Source organism: Hyla sarda, chromosome 5 (genome assembly GCF_029499605.1).
Source record: "Hyla sarda isolate aHylSar1 chromosome 5, aHylSar1.hap1, whole genome shotgun sequence".
Taxonomy (NCBI): Eukaryota; Metazoa; Chordata; class Amphibia; order Anura; family Hylidae; genus Hyla; species Hyla sarda.
The window spans coordinates 184,578,224-184,605,244 of NC_079193.1; the positions used below are offsets into that span (position 1 = coordinate 184,578,224).

Below are 27,021 nucleotides of genomic sequence, written 5' to 3' on the forward strand. Positions count from 1 at the left end.
TCTCCCTGCTGCCCATCACTGGTTGTACAATCAGTCTTGTTCCTTCTTTAGTGCCTTGGTGCGGGGGTATGCTGTGGTGGAAAAACGTAATGACTTTGACAGGAATTGCAGCGATGTGGAGGAGAAAATTAGAAATCTTAATTTTTTACAATAACATGTTTTTGTAGATCAATTTTTTTTTTCATTTTTACAAGTGGTAAAAGGAGAAACAGCCCCCAAAATTTGTAATTCAATTTCTCTCAAGTAAGGAAATACCTTATATGTGGGTGTAAAGTCCTCTGTGAGCGCACTAGAAGGCTCAGAAGGGAATGAGCGACAATGGGATTTTGGAGAGTGAATTTTGCTAAAATGGTTTTTGGGGGGCATGTCACATTTAGGAAGCCCCCATGGTGCCAGAACAGCAAAACAAACCCCACATGGCACAAATGGGAAACTAAACCCCTCAAGGAATGTAACAAGGGGTACAGTGAGCCTTAACACCTCACAGATGATTGACAAACTTTTGTTAAAGTGGGACAAGAAAATGAAAAAATAGTGCCCCCAAAATTTGTAACCTAATTTCTCTTGAGTAAGGAAATACCTCGTGTGGATATTGTCACGATCCCGGCTGGTAGGAGGTGGATCCTCTGTGCCAGAGAGGGATTGGCGTGGACCGTGCTAGTGGACCGGTTCTAAGTCACTACTGGTGTTCACCAGAGCCCGCCGCAAAGCGGGATGGTCTTGCTGCGGCGGTAGTGACCAGGTCGTATCCACTAGCAACGGCTCAACCTCTCTGACTGCTGAAGATAGGCGCGGTACAAGGGAGTAGACAAAGCAAGGTCGGACGTAGCAGAAGGTCGGGGCAGGCAGCAAGAATCGTAGTCAATAAGGCAAGCAGGAGGTCAGGTACACGGTATGGATAAACACAGTAACGCTTTCACTAGGCACAATGGCAACAAGATCCGGCAAGGGAGTGCATGGGAGGAGATCAGATATAGTCTGGGAGCAGGTGGAAGCCAATAAGCTAATTGGGCCAGGCACCAATCATTGGTGCACTGGCCCTTTAAGTCTCAGGGAGCTGGCGCGCACACGCCCTAGAGAGCGGAGCCGCGCGCACCAGCACATGACAGCAGGGGACGGGAACGGGTAAGTGACCTGGGATGCGATTCGCGAGCGGGCGCATCCCGCTGTGCGAATCGCATCCCCGACGGCCATGACAGTGCAGCGCTCCCGGTCAGTGGGACCGACCGGGGCGCTGCGGAGAGAGAGACGCCGTAAGCGCTCCGGGGAGGAGCGGGGACCCGGAGCGCTAGGCGTAACAGATATAAAGTGCTCTATGGGTGCACTAGAGGGCTCAAAAGGGAAGGAGCGACATAGGGCTTTTGGAGATCGAATTTTGCTGAGATGGTTTTTGGGGGGCATGTTGCATTTAGGAAGCCCCCACAGTGCCAGAACAGGAAAAAAAAAACACATGGCACACTATTTGGTAAACTACACCCCTCAAGGAATGTAATAAGGGGTATAGTGAGCCTTTACACCCCACAGGTGTTTATGAATTTTCCTTAAAGTTGTACTTAAAAATCACAAATTAGATTTTTTTTACTAAAATGCTGGTGTTACCCCACATTTTTCTTTTTTACAAGGGGTAATAGGAGAAATAGTCCCCCAAATTTTGTAGCACCATTTCTTTTGAGCATGGAAATACCTCATATGTGCTATGTGGGCGCACTACAGGGCTCAGAAGAGAAGCAGCGCCATTGGGCTTTTGGAGAGAGAATTTGGTTGGAATTGAAGTCAGGGGATATGTGCGTTTACATAGCCACCCCATGCTGCCAGAACAGATGACCCCCACACGTTACCCGATTTCAGAAACGACACCCCTCACGGAATGTAATAAGGGGTGCAGTGAGCATTTACACCCTACTGGAGTTTGACAGGTCTTTGGAACAGTGGGCTGTGCAAATGAATTCACTATGAGTTTCCCGCTGGGAGTTTGAGCTACGGCGGGAAATTTGCTGCAGCTCAAAATCGCAGTGTGTAACTTACTGTAAGCCCCCGCTTGTGTGAATGTACCCTGTTTCTTTTTTTTTGCAAAACTACATCAGCATGCACTGACAGCCGAAGGGCATGTTAAGAGTTGTAGTTATGCAACAGATGGAAGGGCACAGTTTGGAAACCACACTGTAGGGGTCTCCAAACTGTGCCCTTTCAGATGTTGAAAAACTACAATTCCTAGCATGCCCAGTCAGGCATGCTGGGAGTTGTAGTTCTGCAACATCTGAAGGGCCAGATGTTGCAGAACTACAACTCCCAGCATGCATGACTGTCTGGGCATGCTGGGAATTGTAGTTTTGCAACATCGGGAGGGGTACAGTTTGGAGACCACTGCACAGTGGTCTCCAAACTGTTGCCCTCCAGACGATGCATAACTGCAACTCCCAGCATGCACTGACAGCCAAAAGTATACTGAGAGTTGTAGTTATGCAACAGCTGGAAGGGCACAGTTTGGAAACCACTGCTGCCCTCCAGATGTTGCAATACTACAACTCCCAGCATGTCCAGACTTTCAAGGCATGCTGGGAGTTGTAGATTGGCAACATCTGAAGGGCCATACAAACATAGAGGGGCATTCATCAAATCTGTACTTTCTTCTGTACTGGCTTTCTTGCTGAAAAGTTGCTGAATTGGTGACGATCGTGTGAACAGAACTGTTCTACCTTAAATGTTGCAGAGAGTGGCGGGCGGGCGCCAATATTAAATGTTGCATAGTTACAGTCATGGCTATAAATGGAACTAAACCAAAAAGGGAGGGAAGTAAGCCAAGTTGGACATAATGTCACACCAAACTCCAAAAATGGTCTGGACAACATTTTTGGCACCTTTAACTTAATATTTTAATGCAAATTAAATAACTAAAATCAGTCACTTCCTTTAACCATCAATAAGCTTCTTACACCTATCAGCCAGAATGTTGGACCACTCTTCCTTTGCAAACTGTTCCAGGTCTCTCTTATTGGAAGGGCGCCTTTTCCCAACAGCAATTTTAAGATCTCTCCACAGGTGTTCAATGGGATTTAGATCTGGACTCATTGTTGGCCACTTCAGAACTCTCCAGCGCTTTGTTGCCATCCATTTCTCGGTGCTTTTTGCAGTATGTTTGGGGTCATTGTCCTGCTGGAAGACCCAAGATCTCCAACGCAAACCCAGCTTTCTGACGCTGGGCTGTACAGTGCGACCCAAAATCCGTTGGTAATCCTCAGATTTCATGATGCCTTGCACACATTCAAGGCACCCAGTGCCAGAGGCAGCAAAACAACCCCCAAACATAATTGACCCTCCACCATATTTCACTGTAGGTACTGTATTCTTTTCTTTGTAGGCCTCATTCTGTATTCGGTAAACAGTAGAACGATGTGCTTTACCAAAAAGCTCTATCTTGGTCTCATCTGTCCACAAGACGTTTTCTCAGAAGGATTTTGGCTTACTCAAGTTTATTTGGGCAAAATGTAGTCTTGTTTTTTTTATGTCTCTGTGTCCTCCTGGGTCTCCTGCCATAGCGTTTCATTTCATTTAAATGTCGATGGATAGTTCGCACTGACACTGATGCTCCCTGAGCTTGAAGGACAGCTTGAATATCATTGGAACTTGTTTGGGGCTGCTTATCCACCATCCGGACTATCCTGCATTGACACCTTTCATCAATTTTTCTCTTCGGTCCATGCCCAGGGAGATTAGCTACAGTGCCATGGGTTGCAGATTTCTTGATAATGTTGCGCACTGTGGACAAAAGCAAGTCTAGATCTCTGGAGATGGACTTGTAACCTTAAGAGTGTTGATATTTTTCCACAATTCTGGTTCTCAAGTCCTCTTTCTGTTTTCCATGCTTAGTGTGGCACACACATACAAAGACTAGGTGAACTTCTCTCCTTTTTATCTGCTTTCAGGTGTGATTTTTTTTTTATAGTGCCAACACCTGTTACTTGCCCCAGGTGAGTTTAAAGAAGCATCACATGCTTGAAACAATCTTATTAATCCACAATTTTGAAAGGGTGCCAATAATTTTGTCCAGACCATTTTTGGAGTTTGGTGTGACATTATGTCCAATTTTCTTTTTTTTCTCCTTTTTTGGTTTAGTTCCAATACACACAAAGGGAATAAACATGTGTATAGCAAAACATGTGTTTCTGCAGTCCTTTTCTGTGAGAAATACTTCATATTCTTGAAAAACTTCCGGGGTGCCAACATTTTCGCCCATGACTGTATATAGGGCAAGGTTGAATTGCCCTGTGATAACTTCTAAATGTGGCCCGTGAGACTTTTCACAAAAAGTCGCACATGATAAATTAGTGAACCATGCACAAAGTGATCTAAATAAGAACACTTCGGGGCGTGGCTTGGCGCTGAGAAGAGATGGCTGCGTGCTGAACTGCTCCCACTCCCCTGAGGCCTTAATTATGCCTTTTCCAGGGGTGACCTGCCTCTACTAGTTGGGGAGGACCACCCGCCGACACCCTAAGAGATCCTCTAGCCATCGAGCCCCATCTCCATCGGGTTCCATCACCCGTTACCTCAGTCAGCCTCCTGCAAGGGATCTGGGCCTCCCGTCTGCTGCTCCAGACTCCATCTGGCAGCTCCGCTCCAGGTCAGTTGGCGCTGCTCTCACCCGAGCTGTTACAGCACCTGAATCTGCTCCTGATCCTTCGGGCGCTCCTCCGCAGCTGTGTCCGGTCTCCACGCCGGACCTCCGATCCCCTGCCTGTACTGCGCAGCGGCCTCAATCTTCCCCACAGGCCGTCTTCTACCCAGAGGGCCCCGCGGCCTCATTGCTTCCTGCCTGCACTCCAGCTCCCTCCGCTGGCCCTGCGGATCTCCCAGTGAGCCCCTCAGTACCTGCACCTCTGGAGGAGGTTGCCCGGCTGAACTCACCCTCTCAGTGCCTCTGGGACCCCCAGTCCCTGCCCCCTCAAGACTGTCCATCTCCATCTTGGGCAGCTATGGTGAGGGAGGATACAATCTCCCTGAAAGGAGACCCGGTCTGTGTGCTGGATTCGGCTCCTGCTGGGATGCAGGAAGCCTCCCTGTTGCCCTCTGTGGAGTCTGGAGCTTGGACTATTGTGCCTAACCCCTTTGCTATATCCCCCCTTGGGGACCCTGCTAGGAGTCCTCCTCCTGTTGCCTCCCCTAAGCCCCATGGCACCCACCAAGCACTCTTAAGGGGCCCCACACTCCTCTGCACAGCAGAGTCCCTCTGCCTCCCTGGCTGCCTGTGAAACAACTCCGCCTGCTGTGGCTGCATCCCAGTAGGACGCTGTCCCTGATTTGAACTTGGTTTGTTCGGGTGTCCCGGCTTCCTCATCTCCATCTCCAGACTGAAGTCAACTCCTTTCACAAATCCCTACTAAAGAGGACTTTCGCTCTCTTATCTCTGAGAGCTGAAATTTCTGTGCTCCGTCAAGATCTCCAACATGTCTCTGAGAGGGTCGAGGGCTTGGAGGAGGAACGTGAGACCACCAGGGCCTATATTGCCCATCTCCAGTCCACCATTGCCTCTCAGTCGGACTTTCTCAGTGACCTCCATGATCATGTGGAGAACCTGGACAACCTGGGACAACACAATAATATCAGGATTTGCGGTCTCTCTGAGGCGACTCAAGCTGAGGATCTCCAAGTTACGTTGGAAGCGACATTCAATATGATTCTGGGTGAACCTCCATCTCACCATATTAAACTGGCTCGTGCTCATCAGGCCCTCCACCCCAAATCCTCCAATGGTCCCCCTAGGGACATCATCTGTTGCTGATTTCCAAGTCAAGGAGGCGATTATGAACATGGTCAGATTGCTGAGGAACTTCGACTTTGATGATGCTCCTGTGCAATTATATCAGAACTTGTCATGGATTACCCTACGGAAGCGCAAGATGCTGCAACCTCTTCTGGCGGTCCTCCGCTCACATCAGATCCCGTACAGATAGTCCTTTCCATTTGCCCTTAAAGCTCGTAAGGATTGATGCCCTGCTGTACTAAGCTCCTTTTCTGACCTCCCAGCCTTTTGTTCTTCCCTGGACTTGCCTGCCCCTCAACTGGTGCCTCTCTCCCCCACCAACACCTCCCCTGTGTGGCAACCTGTCAGAGCCAAACGTTCTACTGCTGGGCGGAGATCTGCTACGCAAGGGCAGCGGAGCACCCCTTCTGGTCTGCCCTGAGGACTCCATCGTGGTTTGCTGCAGAGGACTCTTTTCCATTGTCTGAATGGCAGTGTCTGGTCTCTCCCCTCTTTTTTTGATTTCTTCACGAACGTGTTTGCATTCCAATATTGTTTTCACATAGTCACACCTTTCTTGTAGTTTGCTCCATTGGCATGGCCTTTTTTTTGGGGGGGGGGCTGTCTTGTTCTGGTGGTTCTCTCCTTGGTGCGTAACTCTGTTTCCCCTTCTGAGGCTGTGGCAATGGCTGGGAAATTAAACCAATGAGTGTTTTCCCTGCCCTCTCCTTGTTTGTTGGCCTCCACTTTGACCTTCAGGTCACTGGTTAGTTTTTGGATTTGTCCTTTGTCTGTGTTGTTTTCTCCATTGTTGTCTTCGTGTGTCCTGTCTGTCTCTCTTATGTCTTCTCCTTTTTCCTTGTCTTCCTCTTTTCTAGGTTCTCCGGATGTGAGGGGTTCTTGTACGATCCCTTCTGGCTGATTTTGCTCCTCCTGATCCTGAGCAGCTTCTTGGGCGGTCTGAGTAAGTACTACACAGTATTGGCTTTGTCTCTTCTATCACCTTCCCCATGGCTAAGTGTGTCTCCTTAAATGTGAAGAACAATTATGAAAAGAAAAGAGGTGCGCTCCTGGTGTAATACTGCGGGATGAACAAGAAAGGTGTATGGATAAATTGCACCTTACCGTGTGGTGTTGTACTAAGAGTACAACACCTGAGATGGCATATAGACTCGGTGACAGGTGGCAGCCTCGGTATCCGATTCCCGTAACTTCTCAGTCCGGTATAGAAAGTATAAAAGAGCAAAAGGTGAGAGACTATCCGATGGCGCCTTCCTGAATGATTCAAAATTGCCGTGAGTTTAAACAAGGCAATTTTATTGGAAATAGTGCAACATAAAAGTTTCGAATCCGGACCGGATTCTTCGTCAGGCAGAATGATTCACAGAAAAAATGCGCCAAGATTTAAATGTCCAACTTGGACATTTAAATCTTGGCGCATTTTTTCTGTGAATCATTCTGCCTGACGAAGAATCCGGTCCGGATTCGAAACTTTTATGTTGCACTATTTCCAATAAAATTGCCTTGTTTAAACTCACGGCAATTTTGAATCATTCAGGAAGGCGCCATCGGATAGTCTCTCACCTTTTGCTCTTTTATCCTTAAATGTGAAGGGCCTTAACTTTCCACTGAAAAGGCGCTTGCTACAGTGGGAGCTGGTGTCCCTATGTGCTGATATTGTCTACCTTCAGGAGACGCAGTTTGACAAATCAGGCTCTTTTCAATTCCTTCACCACTTATACCCCCTGTCCTTTGTAGCCTCCTGATGCGAAGGTCGCTGGGGTGGCAATACTTATCTCCCGCTCATTTCCACTCCAGGTTTCCTCAAACTATGCTGATCTCATGGGGCGTTTTGTAATAGTTGAGGGCTCTCTGGGGGGTAAACAGCTTCTTCTCTGTAACCTCTATGCACCTAACACATCTCAAACCCCCTTTCTCCGAAGGGTTCTTACTCATTCTGCTTTCTAAGTACTCTCCGTCTGCATGGCTTCTAAGGGGGGATTTTAATCTAATCTTTTCTCCTACTATGGACCGCCACTCCACTGTAGCTGCCCCTCCATCGTCTGCTCAACTGTGCTTGTTTTTACTTTTCAGACACTTAGTTCATGCCTATTCTCTCTATGACCTTTGGCGTATTAATCATCCCACTGATCGTTCCTTTACTTTCTTCTCTCATCCCCACAAACTCCATACTCGCATAGATTACTTCTTTGGCAACCTCCCTATGGTTCAGATGCTCTCGGGTGCTTCTCTGGAACCTATCTCTTGGTCTGATCGCAGCCCTGTCCTGCTCTTTTTCTCCTTTCTCCTCCTTTTCCAGACATTGTTATTGACATCTCAATGATTCTCTACTCAAATCTGCACCCTCCTGGGAAGTCCATGCTTCACTCATTGATTACTTTGATCCCTAAACCGGGTAAGGATCCTCATGATTGTGCCAGCTATAGGCCCATCGCTCTTCTTAACTCAGATTTCAAGCTTTTTTCCAAGGATGCCGAAAAGGCCTTTGATAGACTAGGGTGGCCTTTTCTTTTTGCAACCTTACAGAAGTTTGGTATAACGGGCAACTTTCTCACAGTACTGCGGGGTTTCTACTCATCCCCTACTGCTTCCCTTATGCTTTCTCACGCTACCTCCTCTACTTTTCTCCTCTTGGAGAACCAGACAGGGCTGTTCTGTAAGGGTCACGGCAGGTGGTGGATCCTCTGGGCCTGTGTGGATGATTACGTGAGCCGTGCCAGGGAGCGGAGTCTAAGGTGCCACTGGTTTTCACCAGAGTCCGCCACAAAATGGGGTGGTCTTGCTGCGGCAGGCGGCACCAGGTTGCTACCCCTGAAACGACTCATCCACACAGGTAGCTGGGATGAAGCGTGGTACAGAGGATAAAGACAAGAACATAGGAAGAAGAAAGACGCCAGTGCACTCACCCGTTCAGATGGACTTCTATTTATTCAAGGTACATTCTTGTACAGCAAGACAGTCCCGAACATAACCCCCATGTGGATGGTGCAGAGCAGGATGTTCCGCAGGCAGGGACGTTCACCGGAGCACGACGGTGCCGTTTCACGCCAGTGGGCGTTTCTTCAGAGGATAAAGACAAGACATGGTCAGGATAGGCGGCACAAGTAGCAGGGTCAGGTCATGGAACAAGGATCAGGTACATGGATAGACAGGATAACAGGAACACAGTAGCTTTCTTTCAGGCACTAGGGCAACAAAGATCCAGCACAGGGCAGGTGGAGGTGCCCACACTTCTATGGAAGGAACAGGTGAAGACACTAATTAGGGCATACTGGCCCTTTAAATCACAGAGCTCCGGCATGCGCGCACGCCCTAGGAGGCAAGGGCATGCGCGCCGGGACTGAGAACATGGATGACCAGGGAGGTGAGTGACGGGCTGGAACTCGCATGCGGGTGCTAAACATTACATGTCCGCTGTCTCCCCTGATCTTTGCTCTCTGTAGTGAGCCTTTTGCAGCTATGATTTGGGGGGGACCTGGACATCTCTGGTATGGCATCTCCCATCGTCTGAGGGGCTCCACTACCTACAGCTCCGTCACTACATGTCCTCTAGGCTGGAGTTCCTGACTGTGTCCTTGCCCACGAGTTTTGAATAACTATGTCGGGGTGGACCTTAGGCGAAGGGACTTCTCTCTGATATCTATTCTGTCCTTCTCATGTCCCAGGTGGTGTGGCTCCATCCCATCGCTATATTCAATGCTGGGAAGAAGCCCTCCAGACTTCTATCACTCTCCCAAAGTGGCAAGTGATTTGGGATCATGCCTCTAAGGCGTCCATCTGCACGGCCTATGAGGAAACCCAGTTCAAAATGCTGATGGAATGGTACCATACCCCTGAGTTATTGAATAAACTGAATCCCGCCATCCCTCCCCAGTGTTGGCGCTGTGGAGTTGGCCTTTGTACTGTTTTTCACATCTATTGGACGTTTCCTCTTATAGTGAACTACTGGGGAATGGTAAAGAGGCTGTTTGTGCGGTATTGGGTGTTTCTGTTCTGCTTGATCCCTTGACCTACTTACTCCATCTTTCCTATCGGGGCCCTGTCAAAGAAGCCGTTCAAGTTATTTATGCACGTAGTTCTGGCCGCAAAGACTCTCATTGCTAAGTACTGGAAGAGGACCATCCCTCCCTCTGAGGCTGAACTTGTTGCTCGTATCCGTGAGATCCATTCCCTTGAATCTCCTACTGCCTCCTTGAATGACACTGTACCTCTATTTCTCTCAGTCTGGGAGCCTTGGGACCGTTACATCGATCAGTGGCCTCCTTGACTCAGAGTCTCCTCTCCTTTCTTCTACCCGTTCTCTTTTTCTCTTCTTTCTTTACTCCTCTGACGTTGTTTTGTGTTCGTCTACATGTACTTGTCTTTTGTGTATGTTCTCAGGCTTATATACGAGATTTATTCGCTATGACTTAGTGTTCTAATTCTAGTATCTGGTTTGCCCCCCTCCTCTTCCCATCCTCATTCTACCATTCATTAGTACTTAGTTGCTCAGGCAAGGGCCCTGCCTGGGGTCTACTGGGGGAGGGTGAGGGTATTGGGATCTGGTGTAATATTGCTATATTTTGCTTTGTATAAAACTTTTTTCTCATTCTTTGACAGTTGGGCTCATACATTGTACGGTCTTCTTGTCATATCTTTCTGTAATGTTAAAAAAACTTTAATAAAAATTTACAGTTGAAAAAAACTAAAAATAAGAACACTTCATGTTCAGGAAATGTAAGCAGTCTAAAATAAATGTATACGGAAAAAAGCAGTCTAAACAGATTAATAAATTCCCCTCATAGTGAATACCATAATTCTCCAGTGCTAAACTTCCTGGACATCACATTGTCGGTGCAGTACTCCAGCATTATTATTTAGAAAACTTTCAGAAAAGGTATCAGGAAATTCCATCCTTTTGCCAACCTGGCAACATGGTGCAAAAACATTACCTTTGGGGAGCCCATTACTCACTCTTCATTTCAGCCACCTCAATATACAGTCCAGTGCTAAAAAAAAACTACCTTCTACTCCCTCAATATACATTCCACTGCAAAATCTCTCTCCCTTCTGCCCCCTCAAAGTGCAGTCCTATGTTAAAAACATCACACCTCTACCTTCAGCCCCTCTAACATACACACCTATGTAAATAACCATACTCCACTACTTTCATCCCTTCTAACACAGAGCTCCATTTAAATTACCTCACTTTCCCTCCCTTCAGCCCCTCTAACATACAGGTCAATGTAAATAATCTCACTTTCCTACCTTCAGCCCTTCTTACATACAGCCTCATGTATGCCACACTCGCCTTCCTTTAGCCCTTGTAACATACAGCCCATGTAAATAACCCCACTTGCCTCCCTTCAGCCCTTCTTACATACAGCCCATGTAAATAACCCCACTCGCCTCCCTTTAGCCCTTCTAACATACAGCCCATGTAAATAACCACTTCCTTCCCTTTAGCCCTTCTAACATACACAAAACTTACCCCCTCCCTTCAGCATCTCTAACAGCCCCAAATAACTTGACCAATGGGTTAAGGTTTTTAATCTTTATAGGCTTTAATAAAAGTTATGTTTCAGACAACAGTAGTGAAAGGGAAAAACTAGGATTTTTGTAATCAAATGTACAACATACAGTGGTCCCTCAACATAAGATGGTAATTGGTTCCAGACAAACCATTGTTTGTTGAAACCATTGTGCATTGAGGGATTCGTACTATAGATTATACTCACGCGTCCCCGCCGCTACTCTGCTGCCGTATCACTATGTTGCCGATGCCCTTCGCCATCGCTCTGTCGCCACCCCCTATCGGGTGACGGAGCGAAGGGATGAAGGCAGAGAGCAATGGCGCAGGGCAGCGGTGAAAGGACGGGCCGGAGCAGCGGGGACATGTAAGTATCAATCAGCGGGGCACATTTAACAGTTATCCGGCGGTGGCTGACTGCCAGTTAGCAGTTTTTTGCTATGGCCCTGACCCACAGAAGCATCTTATGTTGAAATGATCGTATGTCGGGGGACTACTGCACAAATAACTCCTACCTGCAGCACATACACATACAGCCCCATGTAAATAGCTGCACTACCTTCAGCCCTTCTTACATACAGCCTCTTGTAAATAACTTGACCCCCTACATTCAGCCCCCCCCCCCCAATAGCCCATGTTAATAACTTAACTATCTTCAGCCCTTTTTAACACTGCCCCATGTTAATGACCTCTCTACCCTCCTTTTGGCCCTTCTTACACAAAGCCCCATGTAAATAACCTCATTTTCTCCCTTCAGCCACTCTAAAACACAGCCCCATGTAAGTGACCACACTCCCCTCCCTTCAGCTCCTACAAATACAGCCCTATGTAAATACCATCACTCCCCTCCCTTCTTCAGCCAGTACCACATAACAATTCTCCCCTCTAATCCCTTCTATTATAGCGTCTAACGGTGAAGCACCTCCCTCCTGTCTCTTCCCAACAGTCACGTGTGCAGACATACTCCCTTAGGTTTCCATACAACACTATTATCACGGCCTTTCCTGAATATGCCACGCCCCTAAACGTGCCTCTTATCAAAAAGAAACCAATCCAGACACCGCCTCAGCTCTGGTCCTTGATTCGCTGCCGTCATGTGATTGGTTGAGGTTTCCTGTCGCTTAATAGGGTGGCCATTTTTCCGAAGACCAAGTTTATCTAGAAATTAGGGCTTCGACAGAATGGAAAACGAATCCGGGGAAGTATCTTTATTGTGAAGAACGTTTTTAGCTCTAGTTCTTGAAGGTGCAGTTCATGTAGGTAAGTCGTTCATATCCTATGTGTTCGTCTAATTCGTAGATGTAAAGGGAAGAGCGAAGCGAGGTGTTCAGAGCCACTGGTGAACGCAGGTGTGTGTCAGGAGTGTAGTGCTGTGGTGAGGTATATTTCCATGTGACAGACTGGCCTCTGTATGAGAGAGACATATCCACTATATCACATGGAAATATACTTGTCTGTTTATTGCATGTGTTCCCCATAGACCCCCCTGATATATCCCTCATGTATTGTTGGCTGATCAATAGAAAAGTAGTGTGTGAAGAAAACGGCTTAAATTGCAATATATTTGCCTCATATATATATATATATATATATATATATATATATACAGTGACAGTGATCCCTCAACATACAATTGTCTTTTCTGGACCATTGTAAGTTGAAACCAGACTCAACATACAATGCTACAGACAGTCAAGATCTGTGAAACTTGTCAATGGCTGGAAGAACTGACTAATTTAGTGGTAAAATACCTTGTATTCCTGAAGTGTTTGCACTGACTGGTGTCTGGTAGCGCCTCCTACAGTACAGGGTGGTATTACATGTTCTGTACTCCTTACCTGTACCAGGGTTAGCTGCTCCTTTGGACACCAGGTGAGGGCGACTCCATGTTACTTTTTTAGGACATTGCATGTACTGTACAGGACCCTGAAGATGCTTCTGTCCTCTACATAGACCAGTGTTTCCCAAGCAGGGTGCCCCCCGCTGTTGCAAAACTACAACTCCCAGCATGCCCGAACAGCCTTTGGCTGTCTGGGCATGCTGGGAGTTGTAGTTTTGCAACAGCTGGAGGCTCCCTGCTTGGAAAACACTGACATAGACAGTGATTTACAGCTCCCAGCAGATCTTTCTTACTTTTATATGTAAGGACTTGCTTTATCTATATCAGTTATCTACTTATTTCTATTTATTTTTTTTTATTCTCACTTTTTCCTATTTTTGGATGACATTTTGGGCCTTTAGAACCAATTACCAGGTTTCCATAGAGTTCTGGTCTCAATATACAATGGTCGTCCTGGAACCAATTAATATTGTAACTTGAGGGACCACTGTACTGAACTTTCTAGTGCATCACAAAATATCTGCAGTGCCAAAAAAGAGACAGTCCCAAAAAAACTGTGTGAACACAGCCTTAGTGAGTGCGGCACTAATATTGGAAGAGTCAGGGTCTGGCTTGTTGTTTCCGTCTTGGGTCACCCCAAAAGTGTTCAGTAAGGTTGAGATCAGGGCTGTGTGCCGCCAGATCAAAATGTCTTGGTATGTTGAAGCATTAAAGGGGTATTCCAGGAAAAAACTTTTTTATATATATATATATATATATATATATATATATATATATATATATATATATATATCTCAACTGGCTCCAGAAAGTTGAACGGATTTGTAAATGACTTCTATTAAAAAATCTTAAACCTTTCAGTACTTATGAGCTTCTGAAGTTAAGGTTGTTCTTTTCTGACACCTATCTCAGGAAACACCCAGTTTAGAAGAGGTTTGCTATGGGGATTTGCTTATAAACTGGGAGTTTCCCGAGACAGGTGTCATCAGAGAGCACTTAGACAGAAAAGAACAAACTTAACTTCAGAAGCTCATAAGTACTCAAAGGATTAAGATTTTTTAATAGAAGTAATTTACAAATCTGTTTAACTTTCTGGAGCCAGTTGAGATATATAAGTTTTTTCCTGGATAACCCCTTTAAAGGGAAACCATAATGTTGCATCTGCAGAGTACAAGTTCAGATTCCAGGCAAATCATAGTCCACTGCTAAAGCGACTACAGAGTTGCCAGGAGTTTGAACGTATATCCCACCGCTGCGTCCACATTATATTATATTATATACCAGTGAAAAACAAAGCATTACTACTGCCAATTAAAATAATATCTTTTATTTAATCAAGATTAAAATATTACAGGAAAATGAGTCAGTATTCAGAAACAATCCAAAAATGCTGCCGATTATTTTTGTACATATGTAAACTCACATGGGGAGATTTATCAAAACCTGTGAAGAGGAAGAGTGGTGTAGTTGCCCATAGCAACCAATCAGATTGCTTCTTTCATTTTCCACAGGCCTCTTTAGAGGCCTGTGGAAAATGAAAGAAGCAATCTGATTGGTTGCTATGGGCAACTGCACCACTCTTCCTCTGCACAGGTTTTGATAAATCTCCCCCACTGTCCTGTTTATCAAAGGGGAGAATGCAATGCATAGGGGACAAGAGCGATATTCACCAACACTTCACTGCACCATTAGCACCTTGTGCCCCTCTCTAAGAATTCCTTACACTTCTGGAATTCTAAAAAAATATTTATTACCCCAAAGAGTTGTGTAGCAAAAACTACCCTTTACCTGTAGAACTTTCCTCATGAATCCCCATTTTTTATCCAACATTTTATACAAAGGGAGACACCTCTCCTATTGTCCCTGTTTCAAGTGTGTAAAGAATTTCATGCTGCAATCTGATTGGACAGGAGTGAGCTCACTTCCTGGACTTTGTCCATGCCTGTGCTTCAGTTAGGACAAAGATGATGCTGCAGCCAGACAGGATTGTGTTCTGGATGGTATGGAAACCCCTAGTGGTGTTTTATTTTATTTATTTATTTTTTTACATGCCATGATTTCTATAAAAAGGAAATAACATTTTCTTATGAAGTATATTTGAAAGGTTAATGTACAACTTATAGAAGCTTTTTTTAATCGGACAGTGCCCTTTTAAGGGTACGTTCACACATGCGGAATTTACAGCGTATTTTACGCTGTAAATCCTCTGGTGAAGGCCCGCTCTATGCTGGCTTTACATGTGCCTGCTGGTAACGGCAATACGCTGCTACCAGCAGACACACTGCGATATGCGAGTCGCAGTATACTCGCACATTGCGGGAGCTCTCTGCCTAGCTCAGAGCAGGGAGAGCGGTCGCGATGTGCGAGTAAGCCGTATTGCCGCTACCAGCAGGCACATATAAAGCCAGCATACAGCGGGGCCTTCACCAGCGGATCCGCAGCTAAATACGCTGCGAAAATCCACGCGTGAGAACGTACCCTTAGGCTGTTTATGTATTTCCTATTGACTTCTGTTTAGGTTGCTCTAAGTGAGCACCTTTTTTTCTGATCTGTGGTTTTCATCCTCAGATCAAACATTTTATGTAGGACATTGCTATACCATACATATTCTTTGTAAAATACCCTAAAAGAAGCATCTGCAAATGAAGACATTTTTAATAAATAGTTTTTCTGTTTTAGATACTGCCTGCTAAAAAGACCATGTATCGACCATACAAACACATTAGAAGAGGATTCAAGAAGAGTAGAGGTTTAAAATTTGTAAGTATTATTATTTTCACTTTAAGACCAAATAATATAATTATTTGACATACATTTTGTGCACAACAGCACACATTTTTACAGCTGATGTCATGTTATATGCATGAAATAGGCACAGGCACCCACATTACAATACTTTATCACTTACTCTGAAACAATTCATGTTTTATGTGAGCCAGGAACTTGAGATGAAGTTAGAGAGGGCTCTCTGCCCCTACTGTCGCCACTCTAAGCTTCACTGACTTTGCTTTCTATTCACACACACACACACAGAGAGAGAGACCAGTCAGTCAAATCGCAAGGTGGAAAGCACCTTTATTTGATTGTATACCAAGTTCATGGCTCATTTTAACCTTTTTAAAGGGGTACTCCGGTGGAAAACTATTTTTTTTTTCCAAATCAACTGGTGCCAGAAGGTTAAACAGATTTGTAATTACTTAACTCCTTGGGGATGGAGGGCGTATCCATACGCCCTCTGCATTTCCGATCACCGCCGGGCGGTGATCGGACCGGGATGACTGCTGATATCTATCAGCAGGCATCCCGTGGCAATGCCTAGAGGGGTCCTGAGACCCCCCCATGTCAGCGATCACGGCAAATCGTTGGTCAATTCAGACCAGCGATTTGCCCGAGATCCGGGCTAATCGGGTCACTGGTGACCCGATCTCCCGGAAAATAAGCATGATCGGAGCTGTCAGAGACAGCTCTGACCATCCTAAAGGATAGGAGCGAGGTGGCAGTGTTGCAACCCCCTCCTCTTCTCTGCCATTGGTCGGTCAGGCTGACCACCAATGGCAGGAGGGCGGCGAGGGGGGAGCATGGTACGGCTTACCTGGACCGGTGCAGGCATCCTGGACCAGCGGCGGCGACGGCATCGACGGCAGTTGGAGCGGCCGGAAAGTGCGGTGTGCAGAAGGCTGCAGTGAAGATCGAGGCAAGTGATCTTCTCTGTGGCCTTCTAAAAGCTGCAAAACTACAACTCTCAGCATGCCCACACAGCCAAAGGCTACCACTATAAGGTGGTCTCCAAACTGTAGCCCTCCAGATGTTGCAAAACTACAACTCCCAGCATGCCTGGACAGTCTGGGCCTGCTTGGAGTTGTAGTTTTGCAACATCTGGAGGGCCACAGTTTGGAGACCACTATTTAGCAGTCTCCAAACTGTTCTTCTCCAGTTGTTGCATAACTACAACTCCAAGCAGGCCCAGACTGTCCAGGCATGCTGGGAGTTGTAGTTCTGCAACATATGAAGGGCCAGATATTGTAGAACTACACCCCCAGCATCCCTGACTGGGAGTTGTAGTTTTGCAACAGCTGTAGGCACACTGGTTGGGAAACACTGAGCTAGAGTTTGTTTCCTAACTCAGTGTTTCCAACCCATGTGCCTCCAGCTGTTGCAAAACTACAACTCCCAGAATGCACTGGGAGTTGTAGTTTTGCAACAGCTGGAGGCACATTGGTTGGAATCACTGAGCTAGTTTGTTTTCTAACTCAGTGGTTCCCCACCAGTGTGCCTACAGCTGTTGTAAAACTACAACTCCCAGCATGTACGGTCTGTCAGTGCATTCTGGGAGTTGTCATTTTGCCACAGCTGAAGGTTTGGGGTACACCCCGCCCCCCCATGTGAATGTACAGGATACATTCACACGGGCGGGAGTTTACAGTGGGTTTCCTTCTACAAGTTTGAGTTGCGGCAAATTTTCCGCCGCAGCTCAAACTCCCAGCGGAAAACTTACTGTGAACCCCCACCTGTGTGAATGTACCCTAAAAACACTACACTAACAAATAATAAAAAGTAAACCACTACATATACACCCCCTTACACGTCGCCCCCCCCCCCCCACAATAAAATGGAAAAACGTCTCGTACGGCAGTGTTTCCTAAACAGAGCCTCCAGCTGTTGCAAAACCACAACTCCCAGTATTGCCGGACAGCCATAGACTGGCCTGGCAGGCAGGGAGTCTTTCAACAGCTGGAGGCACCCTGTTTGGGAATCACTGCTGTAGGGTTTTACTGTAGGTAACCGGGTCCGCCCCTATTGCAAATTCCTTATTCATGCCTCAAATGCGCATGGCGCTCTCTCACTTCAGAGCTCTGTCGTATTTTAAGGCAACAGTTTAGGGCCACATATGGGGTATCTCCGTACTCGGGAGAAATTGCACTACAAATTTTGGGGGATCATTTTCTCCCATTACCCTTTGTAAAACAATGGTAAATTTGGGGGGAAAAACTGCACTTTAGTGGAAATTTTTTTTTTTTTTCCATTTAAACAGCCGACTTTAACGAACAGTCGTCAAACACTAGTGGGGTGTTGAGGCTCACTGTACCACTTTTTACGTGCCTTTAGGGGTGTAGTTTCCAAAATAGTATGCCATGTGTTTTTTTTTTTTTTTTTTTTTTTTTTTTTTTTTTTGCTGTTCTGGCACCATAGGGGCTTCCTAAATGTGACATGCCGCCCAAAAACCATTTCAGAAAAATTCACTCTCCAAAATCCGACTGTCGCTCCTTTACATACACACATGGGGTATTTCCTTACTCGAGAGAAATTGGGTTACAAATTTTGGGGGGCTTTTTCTCCTATTATCCCTTGTAAAAATTCAAAAACTGGGTCTACAAGAACATGTGAGTGTAAAAAATGAAGATTGTGAATTTTCTCCTTCACTTTGCTGCTATCCCTGGGAAACACCTAAAGGGTTAACACACTTACTGAATGTCATTTTGAATACTTTGGGGGGTGCAGTTTTTAAAATAGGGTCATTTATGGGGTATTTCTAATATGAAGGCCCTACAAATCCACTTCAAAACTGAACTGGTCCCTGAAAAATTCAGATTTTGAAAATTTTGTGGAAAATTGCTCCTGAACTTTGAAGCCCTCTGATGTTTTCCAAAAGTAAAAACACGTCAACTTTATGATGCAAACATAAAGTAGACATATTGGGGGAGATTTATCAAAATCTGAGCAGAGGCAAAGTTGCCCATAGCAACCAATCAGCTTACTTCTTACATTCTTAACAAGGCCTCTGAAAAATGAAAGAAGCGATCTGATTGGTTGCTATGGGCAACTCGTCAACTTTGCCTCTGCACAGGTTTTGATAAATCTCCCCCATTGTATTTGTGAATCAATATATAATTTATTTGGAATGTCTATTTTCCTTACAAGCAGAGAGCTTCAAAGCTAGAAAAATGCAAAATTTTCAATTTTTTTTTCATGAAATTTTTGAATTTTTCACCAAGAAATGATGCAAGTATGGACAAAATTTTACCACTAACATAAAGTAGAATATGTCACGAAAAACAATCTCTGAATCAGAATGAAAGGTAAAAGCATCCGAGTTATTAATGCTTAAAGTGACAGTGGTCAGAATTGCAAAAAATGCTCCTGTCCCTAGGGTTATAATGGGCTCCGTCCCCAAGGAGTAAAAAATAAATAAATCTTAAACCTTCCAGTACTTATCAGCTGCTGTATGCTCCACAGGAAGTTGAGTAGTTCCTTTCAGTCTAACCACAGTGCTCTCTGCTGCCACGTTTGTCAATGTCAGAAACTTTCCAGAGCAGGAGAGGTTTGCTATGGGGATTTGCTTCTACTCTGGATAGTTCCTGACACGGACAGAGGTGTCAGCAGAGAGCACTGTGGTCAGATAGAAAAGAGTGTACAGCAGCTAAGTACTGGAAGAAAACTGATCGAAAACTGTGCAGAGGAAAAGTTGACAAGTTGGCTATAGCAACCAATCCGATCGCTTTTCATTTTTGAAAATGCCTCTTAAAAATAAGCAATCTGGTTGCTATGGGCACCTGGTCAACTTTTCCTCTACACAAGTTTTGATACCCCCCACAATGTGTATTTTCTGTTCAGGGGGTTGATTACATTGAGTGAAGTGGAGTTGCATATAATAAATGTCTAAAAACTCAATGCTCAAAAACAATGGCAAGTATCTAAAAAACAATAATTTAGCAAAATGAGCCTTGATACATTTTTTGCTGTATGTTTAGCACCTTCAGTATGTTTATGAAAGAATGAATAGTATATGGAAACCAAAAAAGTTGGCAAACAATGAAACCTCCTTTTAATGTGTCTGTTGACTTATTCTGTCTTTAATAGATGTTAATTCATCTGTTTTTCAGTTTCGGCCACGCTTCGCATGTGAGGTAAGTAGATCTGAGTTAAGGACAAAACCACCTTTGGACAAAGGGGTTGTATACTTTAGTTAACCCATTACTACTCAACCAGTATATATCCTGCAGCATTATAGGTGCTAATTGAAAGCAATTACCTATTAATGTAAGGCAGGACATGTAGATAGTAGGCCTGCAGGATATATCGCAATCCCAATCGAATCATGATAATTTGGGATTGCGATATGTCAATATTGACCTTGGGAAATGCGATTTGTTACCTGCGGCTCCGGTGGCGGCTGGTCCAGCAGCTCCGGTGGTGGTTGTATTCTATGCTTCCCTGCGGCGCGGTTGGGGCCCTTCACTGTGCGGCCGACTGTCTCCAGCAGTGCCGAGCACTGAGAGGAGGGGAGTTAACCCCTCTACGACTGGCCGCCGTATATATACGGCTCAGCCGTGTTGCGGGTGTATGAAGCAAGCTCAGAAGCTTGTTTTACAAGAGAGTATTCCACAGTCTGCGGAGAGTAGGGAGAAAGGTAGACACTTTTCTGGCACTTGCTGGATGTAGAGCCGTAATGAAGAATTCAGACTTCAGAGTGGTGCAAATAAAATCCCATTTTATTTGAAATGATTAGAGTGACAACGCGTTTGGCTCCCCTCTTCATCAGGTCATGAGGAGACACATGCTAGGGCTACCTTTTATAGTATGGGCTGTTGAAGAAGCCCGCGAAATGGCTTGCAGGGCCCAGGGGCTGAGTTAGGTGACGTCGTCGGTAACCTGCGTGGAGTCACGTACAAAGTAAACAGACTAAACACGAGTCACTGCACAATACAATTTGATTAAAAACAAACATTGGTCTTAAGGGTAAAAGAAGCTTGTTTGTCCGTGGGGTCCCGATCAGCTGAGACCTTTGTCCATCCTTACCGATCTGCGCTCCAATAATGCAGGCAGCCTCAGCAGCCTGTAGTAATGGAGTACCAGTAACACTGATCAATGCTGTGCTATAGGCTCCTATGGCATAGCATTGTTCAGTGTCTGCAATCACAAGATTGCATCTAAAAGTACCCATGGCAGTGTTTTCCAAACAGTGTGCATTCAGCTGTTGCAAAACTACAACTTCCAGCATGCCCGGACACACAACTGGAGACACACTGTTTGGAAAACACTGCCCTATCGGGACTAAAAAATAGTGAGAAAAAAACAAAAAGTAATAATGTTAATAAGACCCTCCCCTAATAAAAGTTTAAACCGCCCCCCTTTTTTCCCAATTTTTAAATAAAATAATGTAAACAAATAACAGGATAGCAAACTTTTCGTCACTTCATATACCAGAAATTTTTTTATTAAAAAGTGACCAAAAATTGTACCAATATAAACTACAGATCACTGCGGAAAAAATAAGCCTCATACAGCCCCATATAGGGAAAAATAAGAAATATAGGGGTCAGAAGAGGACTATTTTAATCTTAGGAGAAAAAAAACATGGCCAAATATGTGTATCGCGGTATTTTTGAAACGTATGGCGGTTCCATGGTATATAACGGTATTTCCCCCCCCCAGATTAATTATCAGCCCAGCGCTGTGCTGTCCCCATCGGGGTATTACTCACGTCACCCGCAAGCGCTGCTCTCCTCGTCCTCCTGTTTGTTGCGGCCGTCGGCGCTGACACTCTATACTGTATCCCTATGCTCGGGCTGCAAAAGGTAAACAAAGAAAAACTTTAACGCATGTTCCTACGTTGGCCTTACGCTCTTCCTGGGGACGTGAACCTCAGACAGTCGTCAGCCGGCTTCTTACATGACAGTGTGCTCAACCTTTCACCGGCCGAGGCGGAACATCGCTGCGGCTTGTGATAGGCTGATGGCTTTCCGATGTTCCATTCCCTAGGAAGCTGGTCCGGACCGACGGGGAAGGTGAGTTAAAGTTTATTTTGTTTACATTTTGCAGCCCGGGCATAGGGATACATTATAGAGCAGTTGTCTTCAACCTGCGGACCTCCAGATGTTGCAAATCTACAACTCCCAGCATGCAACATCTGGAGGTTAAAGACCACTGGTATCGAGTGTCAGTGCCGGCGGCTGCAACAAACAGGAGGACGAGGAGGGCAGCGCTTGCGGGTGATATGTGAGTAGCACCCTGATGGAGACAGCGCATCGCTGGGCTAAGAATTGGGGGGGGGGGGGGGGGCAGAGCAGCGCTTGTGGGTTACAAGCGCTGGGCTGATAATTAATTCGTTCCCGAGGGGGAGGGGCCAAACCAGTATTGCGGTATGGGTTAAAATTCATATCGTGCTGCACAAAAATTTCGGTATTCGGTATGAACCGGTATCCTGCCCAGCCCTACCTCCCGGTCCTTAAAGGGGTTATCCAGGAAAAAAACTTTTTTTATATATCAACTGGCTCCAGAAAGTTAAACAGATTTGTAAATTACTTCTATTAAAAAATCTTAATCCTTTCAGTACTTATGAGCTTCTGAAGTTTAGGTTGTTCTTTTCTGTCTAAGTAATCTCTGATGACACGGGTCTCGGGAACCGCCCAGTTTAGAAGGTTTGCTATGGGAATTTGCTTCTAAACTGGGCGTTTCCCGAGACACGTGTCATCAGAGATTACTTAGACAGAAAAGAACAACCTTAAAGGGTACCTCTCATCAAAAAAAACTTTTAATATATTATAGATTAATGTATGCAGAATAACTTTACAATTGCATGTTATTAAAAAAATATGCTTCTTTCTATTTAATTTTCCCCTTTGAAGAAATGACCACTAGGGGTCTCCCTACCAGTCCTGTCAGCAAGCATTTCAGACTCATACTGGAGTCCTAAACACTACGAGCTGCCAGTCTGCTTTGTTCACAAAGGAGAACACTCAGAGCTGCCAGCCTGCTTTGTTCACAGCCTGTTTGGCTGTGAACAAAGCAGGCTGGCAGCTCTGAGTGCTTAGGATTTCAGCATGACTCAGAAATGCTTGTTGACAGGACTGCTCGGCCAAAATACAATAGAAAGAAGCATATTTTTCATTAACATGCTATTGGAAAGTTATTCAACATTCATTAATCTAAAATATATCAAAAGTTTATTTGATGAGAGGTACCCTTTAACTTCACAATTTGTTTATTATATTACATATCGAAATCGCAATATTTACCTCCATAATCGCAATCACACATTTTTCCCGTGCAGCCCTAGTAGATAGTGGTCAGTGGAATGCTTGTCCTTCTGACTGCTATTCCTTCCCACCCCCCTCCCTCTTCCCCCAATTTAGACATGCACATTTCGTTTAAAGGAAAACTGTCAGCTTGTTCCTCCCACACTAACCAGCAGTACTGGCTGGTAGTGTGGGGGTCACTGGTCAGTTTGATGCCTACCGTGCCCGGATCCACCCCGCTGTTCGGCCAAAATCTTCGTTTTTCTGTATATGCTAATTAGGTACTAACTGGCACAGGCAGGGTTACTGGCACTCTGAGGTCAGTGCCGCTTGTCCGCAGCGCCGCCCAGATCATCAATATTCCTCCTCTCCCTCTTCATTACAGAGTGGGGAAAAGAGGGAGAGGCGGAGGGATGAATATTAATGAGCTGGGTGGCAGTGCGGAAGATTGGCGCTGACGTCAGCGTGCCAGTTACCCCGCCTGTGCCAGTTAGCACCTAATTAGCATATGCAGAAAAAACTAAGATTTCGGCCGAACGGTGGGGCGGATCCGGGCACAGTAAGCATCAAACTGATCAGCGTCCCCCGCACAACCAGCCAGTACCGCTGGTTAGTGCGGGGGGAGCAAGCTGACAGTTTTCCTTTAACCCCTTAAGGACCCGGGGGGGTTTCCGTTTTTGCACTTTCGTTTTTTGCTCCTTACCTTTAAAAAATCATAACTCTTTCAATTTTGCACCTATAAATCCATATGATTGCTTATTTTTTGCGCCACCAATTCTACTTTTGTAATGACGTCAATCAATTTGCCCCAAAATCCACGGTGAAACGGAAAAAAAATCATTGTGAGACAAAATTGAAAAAAAATACGCAGTTTTGTAAATTTTGGGGGCTTCCGTTTCTACGTAGTACATTTTTCGGTAAAAATGACACCTTATCCTTATTCTGTAGGTCCATACGATTAAAATGATACCCTACTTATATAGGTTTAATTTTGTCGTACTTCTGGAAAAAATCATAACTTCATGTAGGGAAATTAATACTTTTAAAATTGTCATCTTCTGACCCGTATAACTTTTTTATTTTTCCGTGTATGGGGTGGTATGAGGGCTCATTTTTTGCGCTGTGATCTATAGTTTTTAACGGTACCATTTTTGCATTCATAGGACTTATTGATCATCATTTTTTCATGATATAAAAAGTGACCAAAAATGCACTATTTTGGACTTTGGAATTTTTTTTGCGCGTACGCCATTGACCATGCGGTTTAATTAACGATATATTTTTATAATTCGGACATTTCCGCACACGGCGATACCATATATGTTTATTTTTATTTTTATTTACACTGTTTTTTTTTTTTTTTTTTTTTTTTTTTTTAATGGGAAAAGGGGGGTGATTCAAACTTTTAATAGGGGAGGGGTTAAATGATCTTTATTCACTTTTTTTTTTTTGCAGTGTTATAGCTCCCATAGGGACCTATAACACTGCACACACTGATCTTCATCATTGATCACTGGTTTCTCATAGGAAACCAGTGATCGATGATTCTGCTGCTTGACTGCTCATGTCTGGATCTCGGGCACGGAGCAGTCATTCGGCGATTGGACAGCGAGGAGGCAGGTAGGGGCCCTCCTGCTGTCCTGTAAGCTGTTCGGGATGCCGCGATTTCGCCGCGGCTATCCCGAACAGCCCACTGAGCTAACCGGCACTTTTTACTTTCACTTTTAGCCGCGTGGCTCAGCTTTGAGCGTGCAGCTAAAGGGTTAATAGCATGCAGCACCGCGATTAGTGCCGCGCTCTATTAGCGGCTGGTCCCGGCTTCACTATGACGCCGGGCCCGCCGTGATATGATGCGGGGTCACCGTGGGACCCCGCGTTATATCACGGGAGCGGGACCAAGGACGTACTTATACTTCCTTGGTCCTTAAGAGGTTAAACATTTGCCTCCTATAGGGAGGGGGGAATAAGCCACTTCACTGCAAACTTAGGGGTTATCCATGAATAGAAAAGCAGAGCAAATATCTTTCAAAAACAGTTCCACATCTGTCCTCAGGTTGTGTGTGGTATTACAACTTTGCTTCATTCACTTCAATGGAAATGAGCTGCAAAACCACACACAGCCTGAAGACAGACTGGGAGCATTTTTTGAAAGAAATTAGCTCTATTTTTCTATTCCTGGATAACCCCTTTAACGGTTGTAAAAGAAAAAAATGTTTGCAGCACTCAAGCAAGGTTATGGTGAAAAAAAGTGTAGCTTTATTCCATCCAAAGAAAGCGACGTTTCAGCTGACTCACTCTTTTATAATGTGATTTAACTCAAGGTATTACACCAATGGGCACCTCACGCCTGCTGTGCACCGCAGGCGCGAGTTATTTAGCCCGGACCTAATATATTGGCTATTGGTACGCCTAGACTGCAGGAGAGTTGCTGATTAAAACACAAAACTGTCACACTCCGACATGTTTCGCCACTTTAGTGGCTTTATCAAGGAGAAACTGATAGCTGACATGTCGGCTAAATAACTCGCGCCTGCAGTGCACGGCAGGCGTGAGGTGCCCATTGGTGTAATACCTTGAGTTACATCACATTACAAAAGATAGATTGAGTGTCACATATATGTGACCTATGGAATGATGGCTGTTTACCTTCATTTAAAATAGCCATCTATTTTTAAATTTGAGAGAGGAGTCCTTTCCTTTGAGTCTGAGCGGCCTTATTCACTTGTAAGGTTTACCGATACAGGACCTAGGCATAACAGTAGAATACCTATGACTGCAGTGGAGATGTGTTTTTAATACAACCTTTTTTCCTCACACACAATATTATTTGGTTTAATAAAAGTTAAGTTTTATACTAGTGTGACACAAGCAATATAGAGGACCTTTCTTAACCCCTCGGGGTTAAATTGTTGTAGTTGCAAACAAGTATATACACACCTTTCTCCTCACTACATGTCTGTCGATCTTGTGTATGTTTCTTTTTTCTTGGTTCAGTGGCTGAGCGGAGAGGCTTAAGAGATATTCCAGCCATAGACCTCTTCTCCCCTAAGGATAGGGGATAAGATGTCTGATCGCAGGGGGGCCCCCCGTGATCTCCATGCAGCACCTGCATTCTATGCAGGGCTGCTGCTTCAGTCCCGGAGATGCCACCCTCCCCCTACTTAAATTAAAGTAGTTATCAGGTAGAAATGAACAATAATATATATGTGTATACATACTTTTAATTAGATGGGAGTAGGATATTGTTGCCTGAATCACAGGTAGCATAAAATCCCAACAAGCTCCCTCTCCCTCTGTCTATCTGGCACTTCTGACTCTTGCTTGTTACTTTTTCTTGTCACGTTTGTGTCACACATACACAACTCCAACCTGGATATATAGATTGGTTAGGAATGTGGATGTAGCCTAAAAGTGCAATTTCAAACATGGTAGATTTGTTCAGTTAACACAATGATTTCACTCAGCAAGAGATCCTCAGCATGATAGAAAATCTGCAGTATGCCCGCAGTCCTGCATGTCAAAATTATCTTACCATATATACTCGAGTATAAGCCGACCCGAGTATAAGCCGAGGCCCCTAATTTCAACCCAAAATCCCAGGAAAAGTTATTGACTCGAGTATAAGCCTAGGGTGGGAAATACATCATCCCCCCCTGTCATCATCCAGACCCCCGTCATTAACATCCTCATCATCATCACCGCCTGTCATCATCCAGACCCTCATCATCATCATCACCTGTCATCATCCCCTTGTCATCATCCCACACCCGCCCCCCCTTCATCATCCCCTTGTCATCATCCCCACCCCCCTTCATCATCCCCTTGTAATCATCCCACACCCCCCCTTCATCATCCCCTTGTCATCATCCCCACCCCCCTTCATCATCCTCTTGTC

The 27,021-nt window shown here is 45.1% G+C and overlaps 1 protein-coding gene across 5 annotated transcripts in view; it reads left to right on the forward strand.

The window, feature by feature from the left end:
* LOC130273682 (uncharacterized) overlaps nt 1-27,021 on the forward strand; it is a 125,027-nt gene that overhangs the window by 25,900 nt on the left and 72,106 nt on the right. The window contains exons 1-4 of one of the 5 annotated variants that reach the window (XM_056520894.1): nt 11,520-11,637; nt 12,399-12,530; nt 15,790-15,870; nt 19,992-20,015. In XM_056520894.1, the coding sequence (XP_056376869.1) occupies nt 15,811-15,870; nt 19,992-20,015 (84 nt within the window). In that variant the 5' untranslated portion in view covers nt 11,520-11,637; nt 12,399-12,530; nt 15,790-15,810. Of the gene's footprint in view, nt 1-11,519; nt 11,638-12,247; nt 12,620-14,753; nt 15,111-15,789; nt 15,871-19,991; nt 20,016-27,021 lie in introns of those variants that run through there. The other 4 variants (XM_056520895.1, XM_056520893.1, XM_056520892.1 and 1 more) reach the window with 4 other exon arrangements.